Here is a 23,083-nt window from a genome sequence, read left to right on the forward strand (position 1 = left end):
AAACAAAAAATCACATGCTATGATGTTAAAGGTCTATAACCAGATTTTTTTTTTTTTTTAAATACAGTATTTATACAGTACTATTTTGTCTTAGTCTTTCCAAAGCCAGAAATGGATCACTTGCTTCCATATAATTATAAGCCAGTTTAATTTATTTATCAGCTGTTTAGACAAAATCTTAGAGAAAATGGTCCACAGGCCATATGGGGTTTTTGGATATAAAAAATTTAATGAAGAACAATCAGTATGAATTTTAGTGGAATCAATCTACATTAGATGTGATGATTAAAGCAGAGGTAAACATCTGTAATGCTTTCATGACAAGACAACACCTGATTATGTTTAATTTGGGTATAGAAAAAAACTTTTGAAACTACTTGGCAATATGGAGTCCTTTAAGGTCTTCATTCTTTTATGTTTGAGGGGCCAATTACATCACTTTATAGGAAGATTCTTTTACCAAATAACATATCAAGTCCACTGTAAGAATATTTTATCTAAATGTTTTGTTCGCAAAGAGGATGTTCCCTCCAGGTTACTTTCTTCCTGTTGGTGCATCATGGCCTATGTTGGTCATGTGCCATAAAAATGAAAACAAACAGACAAACCAACCTTCTTGAACATAAGGTCCAGTCTCACACTGTGAATACTGTTGAAAGGCAACTCCAAATTTGAAGGACTCTAAAGAATGGTTATCATATAGTAGAACAAAAATCTACAGCTAGTCAATTAGCATTAGTAGAGGCATTTGATGCAAGAAAGCAAGCTTATGCAGCATCAGCCAAAAAAAAATAAAAAATAAATAAATAAAAAAATAATAAATAAATTAAAAATAACCACTTCCACTTCACCCCTCTGTTCGTTCGAAATACCTGTCCAGCTGAGCCTTAAACTTATTTAGGCTATCAACTTCCACGACAAGGGATGGAAGTTTATTCCACCAACCAACCACCCGCTGGCTAAAGGCAAATTTCCTCACGTCTATCCTACATCTGTCTTTTCTCAATTTGAATTTATGCCCTCTCAGGTGATTATTCTGAGCAAGAGGAAGAATCCCATCAGCATTGAGCATGCTCAAACCATTCAAGGCTTTATACACTTCTATCAGATCACCTCGCCGGTCCCTAGTCTCCACACTGTAATTTGCAAAACTTAAGCCTTTCTTCGTAAGAGCATCCCCTTTGTTCCACTCACTAATCTTGTTGCCCTTCTCTGTACTCGTTCCAGCATCTCTACATCCTTCTTGAAATGAGGCCTCCAGACCTGTATACAGTACTCTAGGTGTGGTCTGACCATTGCCTTATACAATGGAATAATCACCTCCTTATCCCTGCTAGAAAAATTCCTATATATCATCGACAATACACCATGAGCTACTTTTGCAGCCCGTCGGCACTGCTCAGAAAACTTCATATCTGCCTGCACAACCACCCCAGGTCGCTTTCATTCTCTACCACTGTCAGTGTAGTACCACAGAGTTTATACGTTGCTCTGGGGTTGCTGTTTCCCATATGTAGTACTTTACATTTGTCAAAGTTAAACTTCATTTGCCATCTCTCAGCCCATCTGCTCAACCTTTCCAGATCCTGTTGCAGTAGCATAGTGTCAGTAGTGTCCTTGACAACCCTGCCAAACTTCGTATCGTCGGCAAACTTGGACATTAAGCTTGATATACCATCATCAATATCATTTATAAATACAGAAAACAATAATGGACCCAATACTGAAGGACTCCTGAGGGACTCCACTAATAACATTAGTCCACGATGAGCAGTGTCCATTGATTACCACTCTCTGTCTTCTCCCCCTCAACCACCCCTTTATCCACAGTAGCAATTTGCCACCAATGCCACACTTCTCCAATTTGTGCAGTAGTCTTTCATGTGCAACAGTATCAAAAGCCTTTCTAAGATCCAAGTATATAATATCCAAGTTATTCCCTGCATCCAGTTCTTTTGTGACTGCATCATAGTATCCAATCAAATTGGTCAGGCAAGACTTCCCCTTAACAAAACCATGCTCTGTCTGAGCTATGACTGAAGTCTTGTCTAGATGATCTTGCAGTGCTTCTTTAACCAGTGCCTCCATTAATTTTCCAGGAACAGAAGTTAAACTAACAGGTCTATAATTATTTGTGTCGCCCTTTGATCCTCCTTTGTGAATTGGGGTTACATTTGCACATCTCCAGTCCATGGGTACCCAAGGAAGCTCTCATAATTATGGCTAAGGGTTTGCTTACTTCCTTTGCTGCTTGCTTTAATATAACTGGATAGATCCCATCCACTCCATGTGCCTTTCTTGTATTTATTTTCAACAATTTCTCCTCCACTTTACTCTCAGTTATTACAAGATTCTCTAGCTTACTGCCAGAGTTGAATGGCAGAATACACCTGTGGCATCCAACTCGCTGAATAACTCCTCATGTGTGAATGTCGATGCAAAATGTTCATTCAGTTTGCTAGCTACCTGAGCAGGATCATCAACAGTTGACCCATCGATATCAAGTGGACCAATCTGATTCATCCCGTTCCTTCTAGTTTACATAAGTAAAGAACTCTTTGCTGTTTTTCTTTGCATCCCTTGCCAAAGATTTCTCGTAATCTGCCTTCGCCTGCCTAACCTCCTTTGTAACTTGGTTACAGATCAACTTGTATCTGTCATAAGCTTCTGTGTCACGTGTTAATTTTTATGTATCCCATGCATTTTTCTTCTCTGCCATATGTCTCATTAGTTCATCTGACATCCACTTAGGCCTAAACCTTGAACAATATTTCTTAGTTGGTATGTAAAGCCTAATAGCTTCCAAGATAAGTTCTTTGAATGCTTCCAATTTTGAATTTGCTGTTGGTAACAACATCAGTTGGTCCCACTGTATAGAATTTAAATACTGTCTCAGTCCATCGTAGTCACCTTTACGAAAGCAATAACCCTTCCCTTTACCCCTAATGGTAGTTATCTCTTTGAGTAAATCCCACTTCAGCACACTGTGATCACTGCCACCTAGTGGTTCATTTACCTGCAGATTCTTAATGCATGAAGAATCGCTACTGATAATCAAATCAAGAGTATTACTCTCTCTAGTTGCCTCCCGAACATGCTGATGTAGAAAACAATCACCCAATAAATCCATAAAAGCCTTGCTAGTGTGTGAGTGACCAGCCCCCAAATTCCAGTCAATATCTGGGAAATTAAAATCCCCCATTATAAGACTCTCTGATTTACTGGCCCACTCTATTTCCCTGTACAGTTTCTTATTATACTCATCAGAGTCATTAGGCCTATAGCACACTCCTACTCTCAATTTTGATCTCCCAATGCTTATGTCACACCAAACTGACTCGACACTGCACTGTCCAGCAATGTTGACTGACTTCACTTCCTTGGATTTTATGCATTTGTTAACTAATAGCATAACCCCTCCTCCCTTCCTATCCTGTCTATCCTTTCTGTAGACATTGTACTCCCCAAATTCCAGTTCTGCATTCCTTATATCTGTGTGACACCACGTCTCTGAAATCCCCACAATATCTGCCTTTGATGTTTTGAACAATATCTCAAATTCATCAAATTTATTTACTAAACTCCTAGCATTGGTGTACACGCAAGTATACATGCATCTGTTCTTTTTCTTAGCTACCCTAACACAACCCATATGTTTACTTGTACCGCAATGATTCTCAGCAGTCTCTGAACTATCCTGCATCTTATTTTCCAGGCTGCGGCTCATTCCAATGGAAGCAGTGCAAGAATCACTTTCACCTCTGTCAGTGGCTACTGTTAATGTATTAGTCCTTGTATCCCCCCAATCTAGCAGTTTTCCGACCCACCTAACACTGCCTCGATAGCATCAGCAAACATTCTTGCACCCTTTCTATTTAAGTGTATCCCATCCCTGTAGAAGCAGTCTCTCCTGTTAACAAGTACAGACCAGGCTGAAAAAAATTCTACCCCTTGAGCCTTGTACAATCCTTCCAGGGCTGAATTGGTCGACAGGGCTCTCATCATATACTCCCTCCTATCGTGTCTGGGCAGAATTGCAGACACTTTCAAATTCAACCCTAATTCTCGGCTTTTGTTCAACAGTGACCTGTACTTGTTAAGAAATTCTGCCAGGCTCCTACTCTTAATATCATTAGTGCCAACGTGTACAACTATATCACCTTTTGTGCCCTTAAAAGATGATATCCACTCTACAACGTCATCAGCCTTTGCCACTGGCAGACATACCCTGGTCCTGTTCCACCTATCCTTTTTACAAAGCATGTTTCCCGTTTCCCTGACAATAGAGTCACCAACAACTACTAGTTCCTTTGGGACCAGCGCATTCTGCCTTGGGGCTGCCGCTGTGTTGCGCGATGACCAAGTGCAAGCTCTGGCATTGGTGTGGGCAGCTGAGTGCTTGATGGGCCCCTCACTTTTAATGCTTAGAGGGCATCCACCCTGTCCTTCAAACTCTGATATAGGCCCATAACAATGCTGAGTTGTCGTCTGATTTCCTTACACTCCTTGAATCGCGCACACACAAAGACATCCCCCATGGCAGTATAATGTCCCGTACCTGACTGCTCCACAAACATCAAGCAATTAGTGCATTTTAATAGGCTGTGATTCAGAGGGCAACTGCCCCCCCTCAGTTCTCCCCTGAGCCACAGCACTCCCATTAGCTTGAGCCTTTTGCTTTGCTGCTCTGGTCAGAGTCAATTCTGTTAACAATGCAGACTACATACAGGGACAGAATTATATTTGAAAAACATCTACTACCACTTACACCCACAATAAATGGAATTCTACAGTACATATTGTGTATATTCAGACTGTTAGCCTGAAGAGCTAAAAGTAATCTCTGCCAAGATCTGGGGTGCTGATAGAAAATCTGTTATATCTATACAGAGCCTTAATTTGATCCTGTTTGGACCATGGATCAGCATCTAAGACTGTGTCAGGAAGAGTTCTTTACTACAACTGTAATATGGGAATATTCTAAATGCTCCTAGAGTATTTAGAACATCCCTATATCACAGCACAGCATATACACTGGTGTTCAAAGAAAGTGCATTACCTAGGAATTTCACATTTCTAACCCTTTTTTGCAATGGTATGCTACATAATGACTAGCATCACAAATAGAAATATAAACAAAAGATATTTATTAATAGTTAAGGCAAAGCTAAGTAATATTTGACAGGTGCTCTCAAAATATTCCAAAACGAGCATTTGCAACCTTTATATAATGCAGTTTTGGTAAACACAACAATTATGGCTGAAATGTTATCAGAAGCCCTCAGTTTGCTTCATTTTATCATTTTAAAAAGAAAACAATATGAAAAGTTCACCAGGTGCAAAGTAATATTTAGTTGAACCATTTCTGGCCCTGATGATGGCAGCACACCGTCAAGGCATTGACAAGATCAATTTCTGAAGATAATCAACTAATAGTTCATGGTTCCAAACACGAATTATCCTTAAGTTCATGAAGGGTCTTTGGTTTCTTTCAGGCAACTGCAGATTCCACATGATGCGAACAGTTTCTATAGGATTTAGGTTGGGGCTGTTTTCTGGCCAGCTAAGAGTTGTAATGGACCATTCTTCCAACCATTTTTTCACCTGTAACAAATATAAACACATTACTGTCAAACCTCTTATGCAGAAATGAAGCTAAAGTAACTACAGAAATGCCTACTTACACTTTTTGCCCGATGACAAGGAGCAGAGTAATCCTGAAAGATGCAGTCCCAGGTTGAAATGGTCTCTAATGGTTGGCAGCAATTTTCCTTCCAATATAGCCAGGTATGCATTGGCATTTACGGAACCTTTTATAAACTACAGGTGACCTACTGTGTGATACGAAATGCACAAAATTGTGACATGGTACATTAATGTTAGTAACGAAACTGGTTGTTACTTGCAACCTGTCAGACTACAGGACAATCTCTTTATCACCATCTGTTGGAGGAAGTTTGAACTGCAACATACTACTTCTGTTTATTTTCATATTTTCAAACTCATTGAACATGATCACAGCAGCATTAGTTCAGGAACTTTATTGCCAAACTTCTTATTTTTTATTTTATTTTTTTTTATGAAAACCCCAAACACGAAAGGTATTAGAACCTATAGTACTTAGTACCATGCTTGGGTTGGAGGTTTAGAAGACGATAGAGGATACTTGTTGACATTAGACCTGAACTTCTTTAGACTGTAATTTTCAGGAAATACGTATGAAGGAAGGCTGTTCCAGGAAACGGCAGTTGAATGAATAAACGAGGAAGATGACAAATTTGGTTCTGTGAGTTTGAAGTTGAACAGTAAATGGATGTTGGCTGGTGGCGGCACGTGTTCGGATTGTTTTGAAAGAGAGAGCAAGAATTGTAGAAGCCAATTCTGAAGAACAGTGCCCATGAAAGTATCGGTAGAAAAGGCATGCAGCAGAAACAGAATGTCTATGAGACAGAGTGGAGAGACTCTGTTAGAGGGGAGTCATTAATTAACCTAACTGCCCTCTTCTGAATGGAATCTAGAAACCTGAGAGAGGTTTTGGGGGCACCGCCCTAGGAACAATGTTCCATGGTAGAGCGGATTTGTGATTTGTACAGAGTGAACAGCTGTTTGGAAGAAATGTAACGTCGAGAGCGAAAGAAAAAACCAAGTTTTTTAGATGCAGAGGAAGCAATATTTGTAATGTGCTTGTGCCAAGAGAGATTAGAAGTCAGGGTAATCCCCAAAAGAGATATTTCATTTTGCCTAGAAATCGGAGTGTCACCAAAGATAAGCATAGGAGCAGAAGAATCCTTTTTGTGAGATAAGACAAGGCTGAGTTTTAGAAGGATTGAAATCAACTAAGTTGTCTTTGCCCCCACTGGAGAATTACCTGAAGATCAGCATTTAAAGAATTGGTAGTATATTCGAGAAGTTGAAGCTGATTGAGCAGGGAAAGGTTTCTCAAAATGGAAAGTGGAATAAATTTAGAAAAGGTTTAGATAAAGTACATGATTTCAAAGTGGAGTGTGGAATAAAGGATTCCATTCCTACAAGAATAATTTCACTGACATGATCTGAACAAACATTGACATCAGAAGTTTTGAAACAGTAATCTGACCAAGGAAATGAGGGCAAGAAATCTCGAAGGTCATTCCGTTTTGTATTCTTGTAATGCCAAACAATATGAGGTGGGGAACAGCCATGAGATAAAGGCTCCATTGGAGAAGAGACAATCACCAAGTTGTGATCTGAGGTGCCTAAAGGACCACTCACTTCGACCGTGTATTTAGAAGGGTTGTTTGTGAGAAAAAGATCAAGCGTGTTGGCTGTGTGGTTAGGATTGTCCCAGTATTCTTGTAGGTAAATGAACAATCTGTGCAAGGTCATTAGTAATTGCAAAAGCCTTAGCATCTCAACCAGTTGGGTCGGTGTGACTAGAAAATGGAAGCCAGCTGGAATTGTGAACATTAAAATCACCTAGGAAAATTACCTCACTGTTAGGAAAGTTGGACAGAAGAAAGTCAAGTTGTAAAGAGAGGAAGTAAAAGAGCTCCAAGCGATGTGGAGTTAGGAGAACGGTAGAGGCAACAGATGAATTTGACACAATGAGGTAGAGAGAATGCCATTGACAAACTATATGAAAACAAAGACAGCTCTTAAAAAAGAAAAGGGTGTATATAGACAGGTTTTAACAGCAAACACAAGACAAGAAAATAATTATCATTTAAAAGATTGCCTTAAAGTTAAGTATTGCTTTAGATTGGTGGTCTCCAAATTCTTAATGTCTAATTTAACAACCAGTTAAATTATTACAATGCATTTTAAAATGCAATATTAAGCAAAAATTAAAAGATTAAAAGAACATTGCACTTTTAATAAAAGTACAATGTTCTTCTTATCTGAAAATTAATGACACTGCTTTGGCTGATCATATCTGTAATGAGTCTGATACTACTTCTAATATTTCCTACGTGAACAACTTGTTCTTTCTAGGGAGGAGTAACAGCAACAGTTTTATACATGGCCTTGAATGGGTTGAGCACGCTAATTCTGATGGGATCCTTCCACTTGTTCAGATTACGAACCTAAGGGGACATAAATTCAAATTAAGAAAGGATAGATGTGCGGAAATTTGCCTTTAGCCAGCGGGTGGTTAATTGCTGGAACAAACCTCCATCAGTCGTTGTGGAAGTTGATAGTTTGAATAAATTTAAGGAGGAACTGGACAGGCATTTGGAGGGAATGGTGTGATTTTTTTTTTTTTTTTTTTTTTTTTTCCCCTTGGCTGATACTGCATAAGCTCATACACTTGCTTTCTTGCATCACATGCCACTACTACTACTACATGTCAAATTCCAGTATAACAAACTCTGAAAAAAAAAAAAAAAAAAAAAGAAATTTTCAGAGTAGCAAACAATTTGGGCTTAATAAAATATATTAAACAAAATATATAAATTAAATAAAAATATATTTTATTTAATTTATATAAAAATATATAAATTAAATAAAATATATTAAACAAAATAAAATATATTATAACAAAATCATAGTTTCAGTATAATGAATACTTATTGCCGATAAAAAATAAAATGAATTCCATACGTGCGCAAAAAACAAACTCGATTACATTAATCTTTGCTGTAGATAGGTACGGTGTACCTATTTTGTCTAGTTTTTTGCTTAATGGCATTGGCAAACAATGTCTGTCGCCCAAAGTTTAGCACAATAGTCCATTATGAAATGAACAAATGGATTGTAGGAAATAAAATTTTAATTATTTGCCATATTTTTGCATTATTCAGAGTTCTTCTGTATTTCAAGTATCATTGATACTTTATTTACATTATCCAGAGTTATTCTATATGTGGAGTTGTTCAGCCTTCTGTTCTTGACAGTAATATATACTGTAACGTGTGTAGTTAGAATTATTGCAGATTACAAAATAGTTTAATTAATTTTTATTTGGGTGACCATTAAAATGTACAAAAAGAGTGAAAAACGATGACAATTCACATTAAAGAAAAATTATCAAGTTTTGAAAAAATAGACTCTGCGAAGAAGAAACGTGAAATTGCAAAAGAATTTTAATTGCTCCTTTGACGTTGTCTACAATTTTAAAAGATTGTAAAAAGATTGAAGACAATGTTTGTTCAAGAAATATCTCAATTAGTGGTCCAATAATACGCTAAAAGGCATTGGATTTTGGGAAACTTGTAGGACCCGATAATTTTCAAGCAAGTATTGGCTTCTGGGACAGTATTGAGTAGCTTCTGGGACAATATGTGGAGAAGAGAATGACGTACCACAGGATTGACTTAGGGAATGGCGTGATAGTGAAATTAAAAGGATAATCACAGAATACGATATCAAGGATATGTTTAATGCAGATGAGATGGGATATTCTATCAGTTACTTCCACATCGTACACCCACTATTAAGAGAGATATATGCAGAGAAGGGAAGAAGTCAAAACATTTCACTGTTTTGTTGCAACACTTCTGGGACAGAAAAGCTGAACCATTGATCATCAGGAGATATGCAAATCTTCTTTGTGCCATTGAAATGACATGTGATTTCTGGTGGCTTGGTTAAAATCTTTATATTTTATAAATGAGTTTTTATAAATGCACCTTGTTTTTTGAAATCATAGTCCGTCCTTGTTAGGAAAATAAGTATTATAAAGGATTTCAAATTTTAAAGTTGGTGTTATAGCAGAAACTCCAACGTAAGAACCAATATCATATTCTCATAAATTATTTGATGAAATTAACTCGACAGAGTCATTTTGAATCGATGTTCCAGGAATCGGATCAACTTGTGTATCCGAAGGCACACATTTTTCCTGCTCAATTTCTATTTTACACAAATAAGAAAGTCTTTTTAGAATAAAACTATAAATACATTATTTTTATTTTACATCGATTTTAATGATCTTGGAATTAAAAGAATATTCTTGGAAAAAAAAATATTTGGAATTAATACAGTTTTTAACACAATTTCATATATAAAAAAATTGACCGGCATATTTAATTAAAAATCAACTAATTAATTAATCACAAAACCCTAAATTAAATTATTTCAGTTTAAAAATTTAAAAAATCATAAAACTAACAAGTAAAATAATATTAAATTACATACACTTACCTTTTAAAAATGTATTTTTCTTTTTAAATTTGTTTCGCTATAAATTTACAATTCACACTTCACTCAGTGACTCACTAGATACAGAGGGCAAATGAACTGGTTGCTGTTCACAACAGTAATGAGCATTTTTTTCACAAATCAGAAAAAGATAAACAAAAAACAGGAACACATGTTTTATTGCTGCAATAAACCAAAAACAGGAAAATGTGTTTTATTGCTGCAATAAATGAAACACGTGTTCTATGGTTACCCAGCCCCAGGCCGAAACCGGCCAACCCGTAATTAAATTTTAAGGCAGACAAAGCGTCCCATGGTCAATGTTGTTGTTATTTAGGAGCATTAGCAACTAAGGCCATATTGCTCTGGGATATGCGGTGGTCACCCCTGACCTTTTCGCATCCTCGGTATTTGGTGGTGACGGGCTCGAACCCCGGTCTAATCAAGAAGCGTGTGCTACGCACTGCTGCTCCTTTCCACCTGGCTACAGAGGCGCCCGCCCATGGTCGACGGTGTAAGGTTACATATCTCAATCACTTTTATGATTATAATTTGTGGAATTTTTTTACTCGATCCCAGGGGGGGAAGTGCCCCATTTGCCCCTCTCTGCGGACGCTCATGCAGAGAAGGGCAACAAGATTGGTGAGAGGAACAAAGGGATGCTCATACGAAGAAAGGCTTAAGTTCTGCAAGTTGCTGCATCTGGAGACTAGGCACCTGCGAGGTGATCTGATCGAGGTGTATAAGGCCTTGAATGGTTTGAGCAGGCTGAATGATGAAGGGATACTTCTATTTGCTCAGATTAAGAACCTGAGGGGGCATAGATTCATATTGAGGAAAGACAGTTGTAGAATAGATGTACTGAAGTTTGCCTTTGCCTTTAGCCAGCGGGTAGTTGATTGCTGCAACAGACTTCCATCTGTTGTTGTGGAAGTTGATAGCTTTAATAAATTTAAGGCTGGAACTAGACAAACCTTTGGAGTGACCAGATGGGTGAAATGTTTTTTTTTTTTTTTTTTTTTTTTGGATGATGCTGTATAAGCTTGCTTTCTTGCATCATATGCCTCAACTAATACTAAAATGTCTCTCCTGTTAACAAGTAGACCACGCTGAGAAAAATTCATTCATTCCCATGAGCTTTGTATAGTCTCTTCAGGGGCTGAATTGATTGATAAAGCTTTTGTAGTGTTCTTCTTATTGTGTCTCAGTCAAATTTCCAACATTTTCAAAATTATTTGTGACTTGTGGCTCTTTCTCAGTGTTGTCCTGTTCTGTTCAGAAAATCCTCAGCTTGCCTATTTTTAATATCATTCATACCACTGTGTTCTACATCTTCTCTCTCTCTCTCTGCCAGAGTTATCCTGGTCCCATCCCACCCATTCTGATTTTCACTATGTATTTGCTATTTCTCTGATCCTGTGTCATCAATTAGCCACTGATCTAATAATGGTAGCTTCGTTAGTACTATCAACATTTTCCCATTTATCAGTCAACAGATTTTGATAAGATTTTAAATAAATAAAATTGCTTATACTCCAGTGGGTACATGAGTTTTAAACTATAGTTAATTACAGTCATTTCATCTTATTGAATTGAACATGTGGCATATATAATTCTTTATACACTCCTCTGTGGCTACAGCTCTGACTTTGTGCAGTTCTGCCTTTACTGTGTTCTGTAAATTAAAGGAAAAATCATTTTTATAAATTGCACGTCGAAATTATTGCTCTAGCCTAAAATTTAATAGGTAATTTGGCTTCCATTTCTAAAAGAAGAATTGATACAATATACCAGAAGGGATTATTTTCAATGTCTGGGAAAAAGTAGAAGTGGGCTATCTCTGTCCCTATTGTTGAGGAACAGAATATAAATCAGTACAAGTGATTACGAAGTGTATCATTCAAATGAAAACCCATTCTTGATGATCTAACTAACAGAACACATAACTGTTTGTTCTTGAAGAAGTGGTCAAGCCAACCGAGAACAACTAATTTTAAAATTAGTTGATCTCAGGTTCTTATAGATGTTTGTTAGAAATGTAGCTTGAATAAAGATGTTAGCATTTTTTTGTTGTACGTATGCATTTTATTAAAGTGTTATTATTCTCATAGATGTTTGTTGGAAACAGCTTGATAACAATGTTAGCATTTATTAATTGTACATATACATTTTATTAAAAGTGTTATTCTTATTTATTATTGGTATTTTTTTAATGTAGGATGGCAAAACAGCTCTCTATTTAGCCGTTGAAAAAGGATTTGTGGACATTGTTCGTATTATATTGAATGCTAATCCAAATTTAGAAATTCCTACCAAGGTGAGCAAGTCTGTCCTCATTTTATTTTATTATCTCCGATAAAATTTGAAATACAGGTGACCCCCCCCTTGATGTCTGTCGAAATTTGTAAAAAAAAGCAATGTATATATAGCATTAGATTCTTATGTTATTACAATAATTGATTTCATGAAAGTCATAAATTTCAGTACTAAATTGATTTTTTGGATAAATAAATATCAGTAAAAACTTACTGTTAATGAAAATATTATTAATTTAAACACACACACACACACACACTGCATATTTGTTTACTCCTTGAAGGAAAAAGCACCCTCTCTGCTTGCAAGAAACTTAAAATATGGAGGTCGAGGGCTGTGGATTCCTGGGGTACGATAACTCCAGGAAACCACAATTGGATACTCTTCTAAATGCCTTGTCATTGCTTTTCAATGCTTGAAGAAATCAATCAGTGTCAGGCTTTAGTTTCTTCTCCATCTCTTCATCATGTTTAATTCACTGTGTTCAGTTTTTCAGTTTGACACCAATACTTCAAAATCACAGGATTATTATTATTAGTGATATTTAATACAAGAAAGCAAGCTTATAAGGCATCAGCAAAAAAAAAAAAAAAACCCACATCGCCAGTGCATCCACTTATTTAGTTCCTCCTAGAATTTATCAAAATACCCAATTCCACAATAATAGATGGAATTTTGTTCCAGCAATTACCCTCTTGCTGGCTGAAGATATTCCTGCAACCATCCTTCCTCAGTTTGAATTTATGCCCCATAATGTATATAGTCTGAGTAAGATGAAGAATGCCATCATCATTGAGTTTGCCCAATCCATTCAAAGATTTAAAACTCCTCAATCAGATCACCTATCAGGTGCCTAGTTTTCTGATGTTGCAAAATCTACATCCTTCCTAAAATGAGAACATGTATGCAGTATTCAATACATGACCTAACCATTGTCTTATACAATGACACAATCACCTCCTTGTCCATGCTAGCAAATTTCCTGTACATCATATGAAACCCCGTTAGCTGTCCTGGCAGTCTGTCTGCACTGCTCAGAGAAATTCATATCAGACTATACAATTACCCCCAGGTTTTTCTCATTTTCCACTACCCTGAGTTTAGTACCACACAGTCGGTACTTTATTCTGGGGTAACTCAAAAATTTCTCTTCCTCTTTCCTCTCAGTTATCACAGAATCATTCAGCACCACCACGTTAGATGTCCATAAACTTCTGGCAGCCCCTTCTCTATAGAATTTCTCATGTGAATATAGATTCAAAATACCTATTCAGCCTGTCAGCAAGCTGAGCAGGATCAACACTTAAACCGTTGACATCAAGTGGACCAATGTGAATCAACACCTTCCTTTTACTGTTAATATAAATAAGGAAATCTTTACTGCTTTTCTTGGTGTTCTTTGCCAGAGACTTCATGTAATCTGCCTTGGACTGCTTAACCTCCTTTTTGATTTGATTGTAGACTAGTTTATATCTACCATATGCTTCTGTATCACCTAATAATTTATATGCATCTCATGCATTTTTATTCTCTGCCACATGTCTCAGTAGTTTATCTGACATCCATTTAGGTCTAAGCCACAAACATTTCTTAATTGGTATGGAAAGCCTGGCAGCTTCTATAATTATTTTCCTGGTTGCTTCCCATTTAGAATTTGTTGTTGGTAATATCATTAGTTGGTCCCATTGTATAGGATTTAAAAACCAAGACCGCTGTAGTCTCGTTAATGAAAGCAAAAACTCTTCCCTTTACCCATGGTGGGTAGTTACAGGTTTAAGTAAATCCCACATCAATACACTGATCATTGCTACCTGAGAGTTATTTTATCTGCTGATTCTTAGTACATGAAGAATCACTGCTGATAATTAGATCAAGAGTGTTGCTCTCTCTTTTGTTGCCTCTCTGATATGCTGCTAGAGAAAAGTCATCCAATAAATCCATAAAATCCTTGCTATTCTGTAAGTGACTAACTGAATAGTTTTAGTCAATATCTGGTCAGTTAAAATCATCCATTATAAGACATTCTGGTTTGCTGGCCCACTCTGTTTCTCTGTAGAGTTGTTCATTTTATTCCTCACAGTTATTTAGCCTATAATGTGCTCCTACTCCAATTTTTGTTTTCCCACTAAACTGATTCACCATTGTGCTAGCCACCCGTGTCAACTTGATACACTGCCTTAGATTTTATGTGCTTCTTAACTAAGAGAATAAACCTTCCTCCCCCCCTCTTGTACTGTCTCTCCTTTCTGTATACATTTTGATTGTACTTCCCATTTTCAAATGCTACATCCTTTATATCTGAATGACTCTACATCTTTGATATTCCCACAATGTCTGCATTTGATGAGTTGAACAGCACATTACATTCATTATATTATTTCCTATGCTCTTGGCATTGATGTGCATCAAGTATATATGCACCTCATAGTTACCCTAACACAGCCCATTTATTTCCTTGTTCTATAATGACCCAAGCATTTGTATAAAAGCATTTGTATTGTTGCTCGCTCGGTAAACAGATGGTGGGTGTTATTAAAAAGGTCATTATTGGTCATTATTGTTATTATTGGTCTGGAGTAGAAGTTGAATCCCATGCGAGATTGAAACTCTCCCGAAGTGGGGGGGGGGGGGTAACCTGACCTTTTTTTTTTCTTTAGAATCACTAATTGAATCACGAACAGAGTCATGTTGGAAGTTCTGGCGTTGTAAAAAAATGTTCGTAATGTAGTTTCACTGGATAAATTTCACTGTAGTAAACTTTTTCGAAAATTGGCGTGCTTCTCTTGTGGATGTCCTTTGCCTTTTTTTTTTTTTCTTTTCTTTTCTTAAAAAACAATTTATCCACTAGTCCACCATTGATTCTAAAGAAAAAGGGTCAGGTTACCCCCTCCACTTTGTTGAGGGTTTCAATCTCCCACGGGATTCAATTTCTACTCCTGACCGATAACACCCACCATCTGTTTACCGAGCGAGGAACAATACAAATGCCGTTACGGCAAAGTACTTTTACCAGTAAATTTGATCGAACTTTTGCGTGCTTCTCGTGCAGGCTTTCTTTAGCTTAGCCAGAAAAAAAAAAAAAAAAAAAAAATATATATATATATATATACATACAGTCTGACCTCTCTTTAACAAACTTCCTTTTTAGCGAATGTTTTTGATTTTCCCTTGGTCATTACATTGAAAACAGTTTCTGTATAGCAAAGAAAATTTCCAAATAACGAAATGATTTCGAGAGAGAGCTGGGTATGCTCTCTCTCTCGAAAGTATGGCAAAGTACTTTTACTGGTAAATTTCATCAAACTTTTACATGCTTCTCATGCAGGCTTTCTTTACCTTCGCCATTTTTTTTTTTTTTTTTTTTTTTTAAATGTGTACCGGGCTTGTATTTGGTTTTTGCATTTTCAAGGTTCTCATGTTGCCCCTAAATAGAAGCCCATGGGCTTCTTAACGGAAACAGGTTTATTTTGAAATAATATTCATTTGATTAATGAAAGGCTATTTTTATTTTAAATATTGCAACAATAGAACAGTATGAAATTAAAAATTATTCTTATTATCTTAAAAAAATATAAATATATAAGACAAATAATAATTGCAAGAAGAGAATTATTTATATTAGTAATTTTCATTCAGAACCTGTTGTATCAGAGCAATCCGAGTTAGTAGTGGAAGAATTGTTGTTTTCGTCTTCATCCAATTCCATTAATTCTTCATCACTTCCATCACTATCAGCCAGATCATCAGATTCAATTTCAAGTCCGTGATTGTTTTCAAGCATAATTTGCAATTTTTGATTTGATATATTGGTCGCTGGTACTTCTTGTCCATTTGCAGCAATGCCGCAACATTCAAATGCTCTTTGAATTGATTTTGATTGGATTGTATTACAAGCAGAAATAACCATTTCAACAATCTTTTGGTAAGATGGTCTTTTTCAAAAACATTTTGGAGTAAATTTAGCAGTTTTTTCTCTTACCCAATTATCCCATTCCTTTCTCATAGCAGCTTTGAAACTGTAATTTATGGCAACATCTAGGGGCTGCGTGTAGTGCGTTGTCTTTCCTGGAATTATTACTGCCTTTGAGCCATAATTTTTAAAAAGATATTTTAAAATTTCTTCTTTCTTATGAGTTCCATAAGAATCCCAAATAATTACTGATGGAGTGTTACTAAAATAAGATCCTCTCTTGCAGAAAACAGTATCCATCCACATCTTCAGTAGATTTGTGTCCATTGATCTGCTTTTGTTTACAGCAACAACTGCTTTACCACTGGGGATTGCTACTTTGGGAATTTTCTTTAAGCCACGAAAAATAATCATAGGTGGAAGTATGCATCTATCCAATGATATTGTCAAACAGACAGTGTACCGATTTTTTTCTGAACCCTGTATTCGTACTATCAACATTTTTGCTCCCAACAAAGTGAAGAGTGAAATCTCTTGCCGTGTCAAAGTAACATGGAGTTTCATCCATATTAAAAACACGATCACTTGTCATTCCTGCTGTAGCGTTATTTACTTGAATTAAGTATCGCTTTACTTGTTCCTGCATTTCCTTTGGATCGCGATTATCTGGTTGTCCATGATGAGTTATTTTACGTGATCTAATCCGATGTCTCCTGGTCCATCCAAATAAGAACTTGTTGCTTACTTTAAAAGCAGGTGGTATTTTAAGGCCAAATTCTGGTGAGAAAATATAGTTTCGCAATGTGTTATAGTTAACTGATCAGTGGTTATTTCGTTCATTTTTGAAAAATTCAAATAGTTTTTTCTCAATTTCGGGATAAAACGCCTTCCTTCCTGCGCCCTCAAGATGTTTGTGTTTACATTTTTTTAACCAGCTTCAATAATTCTGCTTCTTGTTGCAACCAACGGCGAAGATTTTTCCTGTCAATGCCTGTTTGTTGCGATATCGAATTTTGACTTTCCCCCACTTTTAAACGTGTCACAAACTGTAGTTTTTCCTGGATAGTATATGATTTTTGTTTACTAGACTTTTTATTTTCCATTTTTAGGGTTAAATATTCTGACAACGAGTAAAGACGCGCAGTTCACATCTATTGCAATGACATCTCGGGCATGCGCATAGCCCCAATATACGGTACGTTACGAGAAAGCGCGTTATTATTTGTCCCCAATAAAAGCCCATGGGCTTCTATTTGGAAAACAAAATCGTAATATAGGCCCAGATGGGTCTATATTTGGGTGGGCCTCTTAACGGAAAAACCCGGTACCATCATCATCATCGGCCATTCTCAATCCAATGCTGGATGAATGCTTCTCTAGCAATTTTCAATTTCTTTCTCTTTTGTGCAATGGCCATCTATTTTACTGCCCATGAACTCTTAACTTTCATCTGGTCTTACAGGTTTTCTTTTAGCACGTCTTGGGTACCATTCTGTTATTTTCTTAGTACATCTGTCACCATGTTTTCGAGCTACGTATCCTGATCAAGTCCATTTCAGCTCTTTAATTTTGATAATAATGTCTTTTATTTAAGTTCGCTGCCTAATCCACATGTTTCTCTTCTTATCCAGCAGTCTAATTCCTAATGTAATTTGTTCCATTCTTCGTTGTGTAGTTTTCAGCTTCTCTTTGGTCAGTGCCCAAGTTTCACTTGTGTGTCCAGGTCTTGTGTCCAGGTCACTGTGGGGAGTCTACATTGTTTCATTATTTTACGTTTAAGACAAATTGTGATATTCCTCCTCAGTATGTGACTATACTTCCTGGATGCTATCCATCCATAATTTATTCTTCTCTTGACTTCCAGCCATTTATCATTATTACAGCTAATGACTTGTCCAAGATAAGTATGAATCCACGTTTCCAATTTCTGCTCCATCAAAGATTATATCATTTTCTGTGGCATACTTTTTCATCATTACTTTTGTTTTAACCATATTCGTCTTTAGTCCAAAATCCTTACTAACTGTGCATAACTGATTAAGATTTTCCTCTAATTCTTTGGGATCATGGCTTATAATCACAATGTCAACTGCAAATCGTAAATGTTTTCGGTACTCTCCATTCACATTGACTCCTTTCTGCCACCAGTCCAGTATTCTAAAAGTTTCTTCAAGGGGAGCAGTAAACAACTTCAGAGATATTGTTCCTTATTGAACTCCTTTCTCAATTTTAAATTTGCTACTGTCTTTGTCTAGTCCAGTGGTTTTCAACTGGGTTGCCGCAACGACATTCTTGGGGTGCCATGTAATTTGGGTTTAAGTTACTTAAAGTTATTATTATATATTTTTTTAAATTTATGTATTTATTTCATTATAAAAAGGTGTACGGTATTCATTGTACCGTATCTTTTTAATTTTGTTGTGATTTTTATTTAGTACCCCTTTATAAAGACCAAATTATTATATAGGTATACAGGGTGATCCAAAAGTCAGTAAACAATTAAAGAATTGTAATTTCAGTGAAATTTTGACATATGGTAGCGAGATTAGCGCAGAAAACAGAATTACGTGGGTTTTTTTCCGAAAGAATGTCACAATTAGTTGCAGATATGTTCACCAGGTGGTGCTGTACTACGAATGATGTTGTGCAAGTGTCTGCTATAAAGGCACTGCAAGAACAACAGCTAAGCAGTTTAGTGAACATCTACAAAAGAAAAAGAAAAGAAGCTAAGCAGTCATGTTATCATTACCGGATAAAGCACTGTTGGTGAAATGGTATTACCTTAATGATGAATCTTCAACTGCAGCTTTGTGATCTTTCTGTCAGCTGAAGGGTATGCGACGTGGTAAAGGACCAATGACTGTTACAGGATGAAAGATGATGATTAAGAAATTTGAGACAACTGGTTCGTTACAAGATCATCCACGAAGTGGGAGACCATCAACATGTGCTACAACTGCAACTGCAGTTGTGAATACTCTAATGGCATCATCATCATGTGGAGAAGCAAGCTCTTGTGAAGTTTCACGTCGAACTGGCATCCCATATGGGAGTGTGTAGAGAGCACTAAGAGTAGTCCTCCGTAGATATCTGTACAAAATTCAACACCTTCAAGAACTTAGGTGTCCCGATTTTGCAAAGCGGGAAGCATTTGTGTTATGGTTCTTTCAGCCAATTGAAGAACATGACAACTGGCTGTCAAATGTTTTGTGGATGGATGAAGCCCATTTCACTCTCAATGGCACTGTAAACACACACAGTTGCAGAATTTGGGTGACGGAAAACCAACGAGCTTACACGGAAACTCCATTGTATCAGTCAAAAGTAACAGTGTGGTGTGGATTCACCACTTCTTTTGTTATAGGTTAATTTTTCTTTCAGGAAATCAGTGGCTCTGGTTTTGAAATTGTCACAGGTCAGCATAATGGGGGAAAGGCAAGCTTTGGATTTTGTGACATTCATGCAGGGTGGAGCACCACCTGTATTGCTTCTCCTGTGAAACAACTGTTACTCTCAGCGTTAGGAGAGAATCGAGTGATAAGCCATCACTTTCAGCATAAATGGCCACCAATGTCTCCAGACATTGCGATTTTTGGTTATGGGGCTACCTGAAGTCACAGATTACAGAGATCACCCACCGTCATTGGCAATGCTAAAAGACTATACAACGGCAGGTATCAATGATACCTCCAGAAATGCTGTTTCATGCTGTCCATAACGTCTTTACTCGTCGTCAGGCAGTGCTCCACAACGAAGGCCGCCACATTGAACATTTACTATAATGAGGTGCTTTGTGGTGTTACAGATCAAGCGTAGCCGACAGGGCTAGCCGGGTGGGTAAAGTGCCCTCTTGGCAACCCAAAGGTTGCGGGTTTGAATCCTGCCTCAGGGCTTGGATCAAAGTACAGTCGGTCCTCGTATAACACGTGTTTGCATTACACGAATTCGATCATACACGATTTATAAATAGGGGAACGTTATCTTATATAACACGAACCGAATTCGCTTATACACAATTCGCCTTTGTGTTTACAAGAAATTGCAGTCGAACGCGGAATCACCCCAACTGAAAGCAACACGATAGGAATGAAGAAGATTCTGAAAATGTATTTATGTGTTTTATATCAGTGAAGGGGAAACACATTTCACCATAATAACGTAAAAACCAACACAATTCCAGCTATCGATATAATCGCAAATGCAATTAGATGGAGTTTACTACCAGTTTATAACAGATTCCACTAGCAGAAACGCAACTGGAAATTGTTTTTATTGTTTTATGGTAGTAACCCCCAAAAATGTGCTTTAGTAAAATGTGAGGTGTTAATAATGTATCTCGGCCTTTACGGTGTTATTTATTCAGTTGCTACACGCGCGCAGCTTTGTTTATGTGTATCAAGCGTGCCACCTCGTTTTGTAATTGTGCTTTATTCTCTAAAAATTAGTAAAATACTTAAAAGGTGTGAAAAGGAAGCATCCTGGCTAAGACACTGCAGATTCAGAGAGAAAAAAAAATAAGCAATACCGATAAACAGAGGCGGACTGGGTCAAAAATTCTTACCCGGGAAAATTTATAGTGGCCTCGTACTACGGTTTATGGCCAAAATCACACCGGCCTCCGGCCCACCGTGGCTTCCCCCGTAAGGCTTATGGCCAGTCGGCCTCTGTTGATAGAGAAAAAATATGAAATTGTGAAACGCTTTGAGCGAAATGAAAGACCATGTGATATTGCACGTGCTACAGACCTAAATGAGGCAACGCCGAGAATTACAAAGAATGCAGAGAAAATAAAAACAACTTTCATAGCGGGAACAACTCAAAGTGTAATTAAAATTAGATTAAGACAAAAAATTGGAAGAGATGGAACGGCTGTCATCTCTTTGGATAGAAAATCAAACAAAAAGCAAGTTTGCTTACGATAGAAGCAAAAGCATTAGCAATATTTTATTATGACTTACGTATTATAATTTATACTTACGCATTATAAAATACGTAAGTATTTTATTACGACTATTTTATTTAATATAATAAATTTTTTACGAATAAAATGCGTATTTTATTCGTAAAAAATACTTTTTTAGTATTAAAAAATACTAAAAATACTTTATTATAATATAATATTATTTTTATTACGTATTTTAATCGTTATAAAATACGTAAGTATTTTATAACGATTAAAATTACCCGATTATTTATTGTGTTTGGTAATGTTTTGGTTCCAAATGTGTGTTCAATCTTGGGTGGTCGGCACCTAACCCTACTTTTCCCATAGGGCCTGTTGTTTATATTGCACGATTTTGCATTGCACGAGGGTTTCTAGGAATGCAACTATCGTGCTATACGAGGACAGACTGTACTGCAAAAACCTTGGGAGGTCCATTATGGCCACAGAAGGCGATGTGCCAAAAACTACCAAAAAAAAAAACAAAAAAAAAAAGGTCAAGCCCCACCTGGTGGACATATCTGGAAATAATTTTGACATGCTTTCTGAAAAAAAACCACGTAATTCTATGCATTTCAGCACTAATCTTATTCATCATCATCAGCCATTTTAAATCCACTGCAGGATGAAGGCTTCTCCAGCAACTTTCCAATTCCTTCTGTTTTGTGCAATGGCCACAAACAAATCAATTTCATCAAGCCACAAACACACAAACTCATGAATTTCATCTGTCCATCTCTGTTGTTGTCTTCCAGGTTTTCTCTTAGCTCCTCTTGGGAACCAGTCTGTTATTTTCTTAGTCCATCTGTCATCACGTCTTCGAGCTATGTGTCCTACCCAAGACCATTTTAGTTCTTTAGTTTTGATAAGAATGTCCTTTACTTGAGTTTGCTGCCTAATCCATGACAGTCTGATTCCCAATATAATTCATTCCATTCTTTGCTGTGTAGTTCTCCGCTTCTCTTCCACTCTTTTGGTGAGTGCCCAAGTTTCACTTCCATAAGTCACGGTATGGAGTTGGTTCATTATTTTACGTTTCAGACAAATTGGGATATTGCTACTCAGTATGTGACTATATTTCCTGAATGCTATCCATCCAAAATTTATTCTTCTCTTGACTTCCATCCATTTATTATTATTACAGCTAATGACTTGTCCCCAGATAAGTATACGACTCCACCTTTTCAATTACTGCTCCTTCAATCATTATATCCCTTTCTGTGGCATACTTGCTCATCATTACTTTTGTTCTAGCCATATTCATCTTTAGTCCAAAATCCTTACTAACTCTGCATAACTGATTAAGATTTTCCTCCTTGATTAAGATTTCCTCTAATTCTTTGGGATTGTAGCTTATGACTACAATGTCATCTGCAAATCGTAAATGGTTTAGGTACTCTCCATTCACATTGACTCCTTTCTGTGACCAGTCTAATCTTCTGAAAGCTTCCTGAAGGGCAGCAGTAAACAACTTCGGAGATATTGTGTCTCCTTGTCGAACTCCTTTCTCAATTTTAAATTTATTATTGTCTTTGTCTAGTCTAATAAAGGAGGTAGCATTCTCATATTTTCTTCAAAATCATAATATATGGGGTATCTATGCCTTGTCTTTCCAGTGCGCAAAACATTCATTTGCTTTCTCCATTAGCTGTGATATTACGTGAAGGTGATCCATAGTTGAGAATTCTGTCCTAAAGCCAGCTTGCTCTTTCGGTTGATTCTGATCAATCTTTCTAATCTGTTGGAAATGACCCTTTTGAACAACTTGTAGATGTGGGATAACAAGCTAATTGGTC

The 23,083-nt window shown here is 36.9% G+C and overlaps 1 protein-coding gene across 1 annotated transcript in view; it reads left to right on the forward strand.

Moving 5' to 3' along the window:
- The window catches only part of Arms (Ankyrin repeat-rich membrane spanning), a 680,132-nt gene that overhangs the window by 209,712 nt on the left and 447,337 nt on the right, over positions 1–23,083 (forward strand). Inside the window, exon 9 of the mRNA XM_090381558.1 lies at positions 12,338–12,436. Coding sequence (XP_090237684.1) covers positions 12,338–12,436 — 99 coding nt within the window. The remainder of the gene's footprint in view (positions 1–12,337; positions 12,437–23,083) is intronic.

The sequence above is a fragment of the Mastigoproctus giganteus genome, chromosome 9, assembly GCF_048544385.1.
Source record: "Mastigoproctus giganteus isolate SK-2022 chromosome 9, ASM4854438v1, whole genome shotgun sequence".
Classification (NCBI taxonomy): Eukaryota; Metazoa; Arthropoda; class Arachnida; order Uropygi; family Thelyphonidae; genus Mastigoproctus; species Mastigoproctus giganteus.